The sequence below is a fragment of the Mobula hypostoma genome, chromosome 28 (genome assembly GCF_963921235.1).
Source record: "Mobula hypostoma chromosome 28, sMobHyp1.1, whole genome shotgun sequence".
NCBI classification, from domain to species: domain Eukaryota; kingdom Metazoa; phylum Chordata; class Chondrichthyes; order Myliobatiformes; family Myliobatidae; genus Mobula; species Mobula hypostoma.
In genome coordinates, this window is record NC_086124.1 from 26,280,224 (window position 1) to 26,292,599 (window position 12,376).

The 12,376-nt window shown below is 49.0% G+C and overlaps 1 protein-coding gene across 3 annotated transcripts in view; it reads right to left on the reverse strand.

Annotated features, from left to right (window-relative positions):
• Positions 1–327: 327 nt before the first annotated feature.
• hcfc1b (host cell factor C1b) overlaps positions 328–12,376 on the reverse strand; it is a 99,507-nt gene continuing 87,458 nt past the window's right edge. For all 3 annotated transcript variants that reach the window (XM_063034693.1, XM_063034692.1, XM_063034691.1), the window contains 6 exons: positions 10,582–10,700; positions 9,679–9,819; positions 8,274–8,459; positions 4,929–5,226; positions 4,628–4,691; positions 328–1,150 (listed from right to left, as the gene is read on the reverse strand). In XM_063034693.1, the coding sequence (XP_062890763.1) occupies positions 1,105–1,150; positions 4,628–4,691; positions 4,929–5,226; positions 8,274–8,459; positions 9,679–9,819; positions 10,582–10,700 (854 nt within the window). In that variant the 3' untranslated portion in view covers positions 328–1,104. The remainder of the gene's footprint in view (positions 1,151–4,627; positions 4,692–4,928; positions 5,227–8,273; positions 8,460–9,678; positions 9,820–10,581; positions 10,701–12,376) is intronic.

The following is a 12,376-nucleotide window of genomic DNA, read 5'->3' on the forward strand; positions in this document are numbered from 1 at the left end:
CCCAGTGTGAGAAACAGAGAAAGAAAGATAGAGAGATAGACAGAGAGAGAGATAGACAGAGAGAGAGAGAGAGAGAGACAGACAGAGAGAGAGACAGACAGAGAGAGAGACAGACAGAGAGAGAGATAGACAGAGGAGAGAATGAGAACGCGTAGGAAGGCTTGGAGGTGACCAGAGTCCAGTGAACGAGGCGGCTGAATCCTTGAAGGAGGCTAGGACAAACAGACAGGGAGATGCTGTTGAGTGTTTCCCAGTTGGTGGGGGTGGGGTGGAGAGGATAGGATCGCTGAGCTTTCGGCATGGTTTGGGAGAGGTGGGTGGGAGGGAGGGAAGAATTGCAGAGAGAGACAGGGACGCAGAGAGGGGAATGGAAAGAGTGAGGGTGAGAGAGAGAGGGATGGAAAGAGCAAGAGAGAGAGACAGAGACAAAAAACAGACCAATAAACGAGTGGACAGAGTGAAGTGCTCTATGTACAGTCTCAGCACCCTCTGTTTCTCTCCAGATGAGCTCCGTCAGGAGTCCAGTCACCTCATTCCCATGTCAGGCTGCCCGATGAGGCATGTGCCCGGCCAACAACCCGCAGGCGGGGGGGAGCGGGGACAGCAGGAAGACCTGCAGAGGGTCCTCTTGCCTGTGAGCAAATCCTTGCGTCACACCCCGCCATAGGAGGACACGCGCAGCAAAATCTTCGTCCTGGGAACCATCTGTGCAGCAGAGGCTCTTGTCTCTCGGTCTGCACCCCCCTCCGACAGCACCTCACTGGTAGGTTGGGTGGGGATCCAGATTCCTTCCTCTCCTTTAAAAACAGCAAACATCGAGACATCGGTTGGGTCTTGTCCTCTCCTGAAGTCCCACTCGTCGAGTGCAGTCACAATCTGCATTAAATAAGGAGCCGCGGGTCCGAGCAATTCCAGCTTGGAGCCGGGGTGTGCGTGTATGGGGGGTGGGGTGTTGTGGGGTCCACGCAATGGCCGGGTGTTAACAGAGATGGGTCCAGGTCCCTCCATTACCGCATCCATTGTCGTCTTGTGTGTGTGTGGGGAGAGGGGGCAGGCAGGAGGGAGGGTCCAGGGGGTGGGGCAATGTCAGGGAGATTACAAAAATCACTGGCCGTCCACCTTCGTTTTCTTTGGGACATTGCTGGATTTCCTGCAGAGAAGAGGAGAGATAGTTAGCGAGTAATAACAAGGGACTCAGAGTGAGAGATGTCACTGTCCTGTGTTGCTTGGCAAAAACAGCTGGCAGTGCCATGGATCAGCTCAGTGGACTGGCATGTTGTGGGAGCTTCACTCTGTGTCTGATAGGACAGTATGGAGGAAGCTTCGTTCTGTGTCTAACCCCGGGAGTGTGTGATGGGACAGTGTGGAGGGAGCTTCGTTCTGTGTCTAACCCCGGGAGTGTGTGATGGGACAGTATGGAGGGAGATTCACTCTGTGTCTGACCCCGGGAGTGTGTGATGGGACAGTATGGAGGGAGATTCACTCTGTGTCTGACCCCGGGAGTGTGTGATGGGACAGTATGGAGGGAGCTTCATTCTGTGTCTGACCCCGGGAGTGTGATGGGACAGTGTGGAGGGAGCTTTGTTCTGTGTCTGACCCTGGGAGTGTGTGATGGGACGGTGTGCAGGGAGTTTCGCTCTGTGTCCAACTTGTGTTCCCTTGCCTTGAGAGTGTGAAGTTGGAGTATTTCCTACTGCTAAATTTCATTTTAGTGGGAAGATTTGGAAAGTACAAACCAGTCCAAGTAACCTGTACTCAGGCAGGTCTGTAACAACCAGTTTCTCCCCACCCCCCCCCCCCCCGACAGATGTTAGCTTGGGGTCAAATGTTGTCCAGGACAGAAATATGGAGGGCAGGCCATAAAACCATAAGACACTGGAGCAGAATTAGGCAATACAGCCCATCAAGTCTGTTACACCACCCCATCATGGATGATTTAATAAATCATTATCCCTCTCACACCGATTCTTGTGCCTTCTTTGAGATTCTTACTAATCAAGAACCTGTCAACGTTTGGTTTAAATATACCCAGTGACTTGGCCTCCACAGCCGTCTGTAGCAATGAATCCCACAGATTCACCAGCCTCCTCATCTCCATTCTAAATGGACATCCTTCTATTCTGAGGCTGTGCTTTCTGGTCCCAGGCACCCCTACTATAGGAAACATCCTCTCCATGCCCACTCTAAGCCTTTCAATATTTGACAGGTTTCATTAAGATTCTCATGCACCTCTGCTGCACCCTCTCCAATGCCCACACATCTTTCTTTAGATAAGGAGTCCAAAACTGCTCACAATAAAGCAGTTATAAGGCCTATAAAGTGATTTGGCCCATAGTATCTGTTCCTTATTCTCCACAGATATTGACTCATCCTCAATTTCACTAACCACCCATCTACTTCAGTTCACTTAGATTTCTCAAATCCACCTGGCTTGAAGATACTCGATGAATGGAGGGAGAGAGGGCAGGAGTGAAGACAATGTTCCAGACGTGGCCTCACAAGGGCTCCATACACTCAGTGGCCACTTTATCAGGAACACCTGCTCATTAATACTAATATCTAATCAGCCAATCACGTGGCAGCAACGCAATGCTTTAAAGCACGCAGACACGGTCAAGAGGTTCAGACCAAACATCAGAATGGGGAAGAAATATGATCTAAGTGATTATGACTGTGGAATCATTGTTGGTGCTAGACAGGATGGTTTGAGTATCTAAGAAATTGCCAGTCTCCTGAGATTTTCATGCATAACAATCTCTAGAGTTTACAGAGAATGGTGCGACAAACAAAAAAAAACAACCAGTGAGCGGGAGTTCTGTGGGTGAAAATGCCTTGTTAAAGAGAGATGTCAGAGGAGAATGGCCAGACTGGTTCAAGCTGACAGCAACTTGAATAACCACACATTAAAACAGTGGTGTGTAGAAGAGCATTTGAACACAAAGCTCTTCGAACCTTGAATGGGCTACATCAACAGAATACCGTGACATTCATTGGTCACTTTATTAAGTGTACCGTTTTGAGCTGTATAATAAATCCACTATCATATGGTTTAATGACCTGTCAGGCACCTCAGCAAAGGTTTCCCGGAAGTCTCGAGACATGACAATTACTGGCTGACCCTTTGCCTACTCTGCCAGAGACCGGTCTTCACGATGGCCTTTATGGTACGTTACCAAAGACTTGAGCAAATTTCTACAGCTGTACCATGGAGAATGTTCTAACTGGGTGCATCACTGTCTGGTATGGAGGGGCCATTGCACAGGGTTGGCGAAAGCTATAGCATTGGAGACTCAGCCAGCTCTATCATGGGCACTACCCTCCCCACCTTTGAGAACATCTTCAGAAGGCAGTGCCTGAAGAAGCTGGCATCCACCACCCTGGACCACTTTACCTTAATGCCATTCGGGAGGAGGTACGTGAACCCAAGTGCACACATTCAACATTTTAGGAACAGCTTCTTCCCCTCCGCTATCAACTTTTTGAACTGTCCATGAAGAGAACCCACTACCACACACACACACCCACCACGTATATCCAGTACTGTGCAAAAGTTTTAGGCACATGTAAAAAAATAATTCTGTAAATACTACTATGTATAAAAAGTTTCTAAATATCAAAAAACATGACTATAAAAAGGAAGGCTGTCTGGGATTACCTGGAGAGACAGAAGCAAGCAAGACAGCCAAAGTATACAGAACAACTGTGGAAAATTCTCCAAGATGCTTCAAACAACCTACTGGCCAATTTTCTTATAAAACTGCATAACAGTTTTCTAAGAAAACTGATGGAGTTTTAATGGGAAAGGGTGGTCATACTAAATATTGATTTGATTTAGATTTTTTACTGATTAATGCTCTTTCTAGTAATTTTTTTAATATTTAGAAACTTTCCATTTTATTATTTTTGAAAGCACCTTCACTTTACAGAGTTATTTAATTAGAGAGACAGTGCAGAATGGACCCCTCCAGCCCAGTGGGCCGCGCTGCTCAGCACCCACCCAATGTAACCCCAGCCTAAACACACAGCAATTCACAATGACAATTAACCTACTAACCAGAACATCTTTGGGCAGTGGAAGGAAATCAGAGCACCCAGAGGAAACCCACACGGTCATGGGAAGAGTGTACAAACTTCATACAGCGGGTGCCAGAATTGAACTCCGACGCTCCGAGCTGGAATGGCATCACACTAAATTCGCTATGCTACTGTGGTGCACATACGCACCCAATCCAATCATGACCCAATCTCTGCTGCTACTTAATAAAAGAGACCAGCCTTTTCTTCATGAGAGAGCACTTGAGACAAAGCCCCAGGTGTGGTGCGGCAACCCTACCTCACTGCTCCCTCGGTACAGCACGACCTGGCCCCAGCCTTTGTCAAAACCCCGATCTTTTGACTCTGATGTGAGATGTGGAGGCAGAGATCTTGGCCAAAGGTGACCAGTCCCGCACCCTGTTACACATGCCACGAATACAGAGCTGGTGGGGGTTGGTGGGAGATGTGAGACGGACCCATGTTGGGAGGGCCAACGTGCAGTAGTCCTCAATGACCGCCCACCCAAAGATCTGACCTGTCCTAGGAGGAGGGGAGACAAAAGGAGAAGTGGCAGAAGGGTGATGCTGCTTACATTTCTGGTGAGGTGACTGGCCGTTTCACTGATGGCTTCACTGCTGTTCCATCTTTGTTGATTTCTGGAAGAGTAGAAAGAAGAAAGGATTTAATGAACACTTCAGATTCGAGTGATGGGGAAGGGAGACGAGAGAGAGAGAGAGAGGGGGGGTGGTGGCAGAGAGCGAAGGGGTGGAAAGAAGGAAAAAGGTGGGGGGGGGAAGAGACTGAGGTAGAGATAGATAGATACGAAGATGAAGGAGGGGAAGCTCAGGACAGAGGAACAAGATGGAGAGAGATGTCCATGGGAGGATAGTCACCTTGGAGCCACCTGACTTGCGTGGCGGGTCCGTAGCCTTTCTCGTTCCTGGCTGCTATCCTGAAGATGATGGCCGGCTTTGTGGTGTAGTCGATGTGGGCATTGGAGAGGTTGGCGGTCTGCACCAGGCACGAGGGGTTGGGGCCACAGTAAACCCTCATGAAGGCTAGCTGGGCAGGGCTGCTGGCCTTTAACTCCAGGGTCTGGCTGCTCTGGATGGCCAAGTAAACGGAGTACTCTATGATCTTGCCTGACGTCATGGAGGGAGGCTCCCAAGTCAAGTGCGCACCATCCGGGCTCTGCACAGGAAAGGGGAGATTGGGTTACAGAGTCCCACAAGCACAGGATCCTATCCTGGGACCCTTCCGAGGATACACCCTCTCCTACCCCGCCCATTCAAACATTACCACCTTCCCTCTCTGTCTCATAGAACACAGAACACTACAGCCCGGGAATGAGAAAGGAATAATAAATCAGCCACGATGGAATGGCAGAGCAGACTCACTGGCCCAATTCTGCCTTTACGTCTTTGAGAATGCTTTGAGAAGTATTTGATAGCTCTGGGCCTGTACTCGCTGAGTTTAGAAGAATGAAGAGGGTGTGAGGGAGACCTCATTGAAACCTATTTAATATTGAAAGGCCTACATAGTGTTTCCTTTTGTGGGGGGTAATCTAGGACCAGAGGGCACAGCCTCAGAACAGAGCTGAGGAGGAATTTCTTTAGCCAGAGGGTGGTGAATCGGTGGAATTCATCGCCACAGACAGCCAAGGAGGGCAAGTCAATGGATATATTTTAAGTGGAAGCTGATAAGTGAGAACATCAAAGGTTAGGGGGAGAAGGCAGGAGAGTGAGGGAGATAATAAATCAGCCTTGATGGAATGGTGGAACAGGCTTGATAGGCCAAACAGCCCAATTCTCCTCCTGTTTTATGGATTGCTTCATGTAGATACAGGGCCATGGAGGGAAATGTGGTTCTCTTGTGTGTGTTTTAGTGGATTCTATTCTGTTCCGCCTGAAAAAGGCGAATCTCAAGGTTGTATATGATGTATGTACTTAGATAATAAATTTGAACTTTAAACTGTGCAGGGTAGTAGCAAGTGTTATCACTTGAGTCTAATGGGTTGTCTATCGTTGGGTCCTCAGCTGCCTGTAGAGGACTAACTGGTGTAGAGTGGGCAAGTGGTTGGTGGTTGGGTCTTCTTTCACAGCTGCCCTGTGCGGGGCACAGTGGATGTTGCTCATACGTAGCACAGCTCCCTCTTGAACAGATTTCCTCCAGGTGAATGCAAGGTTGAATTTCTTTGGGCTGATACTGATGCTGTTTTTCAAGCATTTCCTTTGCTGACTGTCCTTCAGCTGGGCGTAAAGGATCTGTGTGGGGAGACGTGACTTAGGCAGCCGAAGGACATGAACATCCATTAGAGTCGGAGTTGCTTTATCGAGGTGGAGATGTTGTTCACGTTGGCCTCCTCCAGTACTCTGGTGTTAGTGTGTCTAATTCCACATGATTCTCAACATTTTCAAGGCTTTCTGGATGCCTACTGTAAGTGGTCCATGATGTTAGGGCGTAGTCTGGAGTTAGGGTATATAACAACTATTAAGTTCAACAGCAGCTATGTGTCAGATTTGAATGTGGAATTTAAAATGCAGCCCTGAACAACAGTTTTCCTAGAGTTGCGGACTGGACCTGATATCAAACCAGACAATGCTAATTAACATTTATTTTGGGTGTCTGGAGTGTGGGTGCAAAGAAGGTGTTAAAATTACACGTAATTCAAAGGAAGCATTGTAGATACATTGTAACTACAGAATTGTCCAGCTGTCGCCTTTGATCTTTAACATATAAAAATGACATGTAATATTGGGCCAAAAGGCTTTTTCCTTTGAAAGTGTCTCATTTTGTTGAATAAAACACTTTTCTATCCACTAGCTTCAGAATTTCTCTGGTGACTTTGTTCACAAAAGAGCACATGATTCAGCTCCATACAGTAACGTAGGAAGGATGACTGCTCTAAAGATGAAAAGCTTTGTTTGGTCTTGGAAGATATTTTTCCCTTAATCTTGCACTGGCTCCACCAGTACTATTTGGGCAGTGGCTGATTTCTGAGTTGAGATCTGCTTCTGAGGAGAGAATGCCATGTGGTCTACATTTTCAAGGGTGATATTGTTGATTTTCATGGAGGGCTGGATAAATGGCTGATATGGGATCTGTTTTTTTTAAATATTCAAAACAAGACCCTGGGTCCTATATACCTTGGCAAAGGCATTCAGGATACATCGGAGGTCTTCTTCAGAGTGTGCTGTGATGCCATTGTCATTTGCATACTGAAACTCCATGACAGTGGTGGTGCTGACTTTGTTCTTGGCCTTGAACCAGTTGAGGTTGAAAGGCCTGCTGTCCATTGCATACATGATTGGGATGCCCTGTTGCAGGTCTTGGCCAACCAGGTGAAGGATGGCAGGAAAAGAGATGGCAAATAGGATGGGCATAATGGCCCTTCAACCATCGACACTAGGGGTTCCTAACCTATTATAAGCCATACATCCCCACCATTAACTGAAGGGTCTGTGGACCCCAGTTTGGGAACCCCTGATCTACACTAATGCCACTTTGTATTGTTGCACTGATCCCACACATTGCTAGGATGTTACAGGAGAGTGTAGAATCGGGGGGGGGGGGTGCAGGGGGAGAGAGAGGGGCAGAGAAATGGGACTCAGAGGGACACACATGCAACCACTAAGGAGCCTATTAAATCTCTCCCCCTCACCCCAAACTTGTGCCCTGCAGTGTGGCATGTCATTAGTTGGGGGATTGAGTTCAAGAGCCACAAGGTAATGTACAAAGCCCTGGTTACACCACACTTTGTGCTATGCTCAGTTCTGGTAGTCTCATTACAGGAAAAATGTGGAAGCTTTACAAAGGGTACAGAGGAGATTAGTCAGGATGCTGTCTTGATTCCAGAGCATATCCTATGAGGAGAGGTTGAGTAGGCTAGGGCTTTTCACTCTTTGGAGCGAAGGAGGACGAGAGGTCCTTTTTAAACACAGAGAGTGGTGAGAGTGTGGAATGCGCTCCCAGTATTACTGATAGAGGCAGATACATTAGGGTGATTTTAGGCACATGGAAGTGGAGGACAATGTAAGGGGGGTTAGATTGATCTTGGAGTAGGTTCAAGAGTTGGCACAATATTGTGGGCCGAAAGGCCTGTTCTGTTCCAGGCACTGGTTCTTGATTCTCCAACCCTGGGGATAAAGACTCTGTGCTTTCACCCAATTTATGACACTTGCTCCGAGAACCCCCCCCACCCCCCCCGACTCCTCCACACTCTTCCTTTTCATCTTCACCTTGCTGATCTTTATGGCACACGGCGCCCCAGGGAACCCCGGCAGGCAGGTCTTGAATGCGGAGATCTCACTGAACGGCCCCCGGCCACAGGCGTTGATGCCCGCCACCCGGAACTTGTAGGCGGTGCCCGGTTGGAGTTCCTGGCGCTTCAGCTGGCTGTAGTCCGGCACCACGTACGGGTCATCCTGCAGACCGGGAGGGAGAGAAGCAGGGGAAGGGACGGGATAGGGCAAGGAAAAGATACCAGCAAGTCGGCTCAGCAGAAAGTGGCACTGGAGCATTTGACTACCTGCACTTCCCCATTTTTCTGCATTTTGTACTGTCTTGATGTACTTATGTATGGAACCACCTTTCTGGATGGCATGCAATAAGATGGTGGCCTAAGGTAGAAGGAGTCAATTTTAGAGAACCTAGCACATTTATTTTTCAACATAGTCCCCTCCTATTTACACACTTAGTCCAGCAGTCGTGGAGCATACGGATCTTGGACGTCCAGAAAGTGCCCACAGCAGGGGTGATTAATAAGTTCATGGCCTAGGGAAGAAGGAGACGAGTTGTACAGCTCTCATTACATGCACATGCAGTTCAACTCTGAGTGATTATGCAGAAAGTTTGAAGTTAATAATTCATCTCTTTCTGCCGCAGGCCACGAACTTATCAATCACCCCTGATGAGTTAACTTCAAACTTTCTGCATAATCACTCAGAGTTGAACTGCACGTGCATGTAACGAGAGCTGTATAACTCATCTCCCTCTACCTTAGGCCACAAACTTATCAATCACCGCTCGTATCTCAGGTACATAGACTCAAGAGCACGACAAGATAGAAACAGGCCCTTCGACCCATCTAACCCATACCAAACTGTTATTCTGCCTAGTCCCATCAACTAAAGCTCTCCATACCCCACCCATACATGTACTCAACCAAACTTCTCTTCAGTGTTCAAATCGAACCCTCATCTATCACTTCTGCCAGTGACTCCTTCCACACTCTCAGCATCTTCTGCGTGAAGAAGTTGCCCCCTCATCTTTTGACTTTAACCTACGGCCTCTCGTTCTAGCTTTACCCAACCTCAGTGGGTAAGGCACTGCAGACTATCTGTACCCCTCCATCATTTTGTATACCTCTATCAAATCTCCCCTCATTCTGCTACACTCCAGGGAATAAGTCTTAACCTATTCAACCTTTCCAAATAACTTAGGTCCTCGCAACACCCTTATAAATTTTCTCTGCACTTTCCCTCTTCCCCCACACCCACTCCTCTTCCACCTCTCCCCCCCACACCCAGTCCTCACCCCCTCTTCCCCCCACACCCAGTCCTTCACCCCTCCCCTCCATACCCTGTCCCACCCCTCTTCCCCTCTCCACTCAACTCATGCCCCTCCCAGCCCAGCGACACTCACGTCTCTGGGAGAGGTGCTGTCAGACGGGAAGTGGTAGTGCGTGACCACCATACTCGTCCCCTTGATCACCCCCACGTCCATCCACTGGTTCTGGTCCTTCTTCACTGGGGGCTTCGGGGCGATGGGGGCCGCATCTGCTTTCTGTAAAATGGGGAAAGATGCAACAGGATTAAACGAGTATGTCAGGCAGCCTCCTCCACAGGCTTACTCTTGAGCCAGCACCCACTCCCCATGGCCATTCCCAGGGAGTGGTGAGAAAACGGGAACCACAGCTTCCGACATTCCCAGCGAGATCAATCAGCACCGGTTTTCCCACTGCACCCTCGGGAAGGAGGGTTCCCTGAGTTACTGTAGTGTTAGGGGAATACACCCCTGCATCCTGGATCATATATACCCAACACTCCTGGTATCCCAGAAACAGATTCCATTCCCACAACCCCCCCTCTTTCCATTGTCCTAAAGACAACAATCTTCAGACAGGGATTCCGGGATGGGTAATATTCACCCCTCCCACTAGGGTTCTGGGTTGGATACTGATTTCCCCTCCCCCTGCCCAAACCCCACTCCCTCAGAGGTCTTGGGCAATGCTACCCATCCCCCACAGGGATTCTGGGAAACGATACTCCCCCCACCCTCGAAGGCCCCGAGAAACACCACCCATCTTCTGTGGATTCCTGGGCAATGCCAGGCTGCCCCCTCCCACGGGGTTCCCGGGAAATGATAATCCCCCAACTGGGGGAGGGGGATCTTGGGTAATGCTACCGTCCTACCCTCATGGGACCCTGGGCACATTGTCATACCCCTCCCACAGGATTTCTGTGCTTCCAACCCCCAAACCTCTTGCGGGTGTCTCAGAAACAGCAGCTGGCCCTCCCCCACAGGGATGGTCCGCAGACAGCTTACCGCTCCAGTGCCCTCGATGCCGTTAGCCACCTCGGTCAGGGCCGCTGCCGCCTGTAGTTTGGCTGGACTGGGCACTGCCGCCGGCTGCGGCGAGGAGAGAGAGCTGGATGGCACCAGGCCTGTGGACAGGAGGGGAGCATCTCAGAGCAGGAGCCTGTGAGGAAAGCATGCAGAGCCCTTCCCACTACCCAACCCACTGTCAGACAGGGCCCCCACGCCCCTACCGCTCTCTGATTCTTAGAGCATGGCCCTTCGGCCCACGGTGTTACCCTGACCTATTCTAGGATAAACCTAACCCTTCCCTCCCATAAAGCCCCCCATTTTTCTATCATCCATGTGCCTTTCTAAGAGCCTCTTGTATGCCCCTAAGGTATCTGCCTCTACCACCACCCCTGGCAGCACATTCCACACACCCACCAACCTGTGTGAAAAAAAAAACACCTGACACCCCCTCGTATACTTTCCTCCAATCTCCTTAAATGGACGTCTTCAAGTATTGGCCATTTTCACCCTGGTGAAAAGGTCTCTGGCTGCCCACTTGATCAGTGCCTCTTATCATCTTGTACACCTCTATCAAGTCACCTCTCATCCTCCTTTGGTCCAAAGAGAAAAGCCCTAGCTTGCTCAACCTATCATGATTCAAAAGGCAACAATCATACCAGTGCCTAAGAAGAATAATGTGAGCTGCCTTAATGACTATCACCCAGTAGCACTCACATCGACAGTGATGAAATGCTTTGAGAGGTTGGTTATGACTAGACTGAACTGCCTCAGCAAGAACCTGGACCCATTGCAATTTGCCCATCGCCACAGTAGGTCAATGGCAGATGCAATCTCATGGCTCTCCACACGGCTTTAGACCACCTTGACAACACAAATACCTACGTCAGGGTGCTGTTCATCAACAATAGCTCAGCATTTAATACCATCATTCCCACAATCCTGACTGAGAAGTTGCAGAACCTGGGCCTCTGTACCTCCCTCTGCGATTGGATCCTCGATTTCCTAACTGGAAGACCACAGTCTGTGCAGATTGCTGATAACATATCCTCCTCGCTGATGATCAACACTGGCGCACCTCAGGGGTGTGTGCTTAGCCCACTGCTCCACTCTCTGTATACACACGACTATGTGGCTAGGCATAGCTCAAATACCATATATAAATTTGCAGACGATACAACCATTGTTAGTAGAATCTCAGGTGGTGACGAGAGGGAGTACAGGAGTGAGATATGCCAACGAGTGCAACAAAAACTTGGCACTCAACGTCTGTAAGACGAAAGAGCTGATAGTGGACTTCAGGAAGGGTGAGACGAAGGGGCACATACCAATCCTCATAGAGGGATCAGAAGTGGAGAGAGTCAGCAGCTTCAAGTTCCTGGATGTCAAGATCTCTGAGGATCTAACCTGGTCCCAACATATTGATATGTTATAAAGAAGACAAGACAGTGGCTATACTTTGTTAGGAGTTTGAAGAGATTTGGCATGTCAACAAATACACTCAAAAACTTCTAAAGTTGTACTGTGGAAAGCATTCTTACAGGCTGCATCACTGTCTGGTATGGAGGGGCTACTGCACAGGACTGAAAGAAGCTGCATAAGGTTGTAAATCTAGTCAGCTCCATTTTGGGCACTAGACTACAAAGTACCCAGGACATCTTCAAAGAGCAGTGTCTCAGAAAGGCAGTGTCCATTATTAAGGACCTCCAGCACCCAGGGCATGCCCTTTTCTCACTGTTACCATCAGGTAGGAGATACTGAAGCCTGAAGGCACACACTCAGCAATTCAGGAACA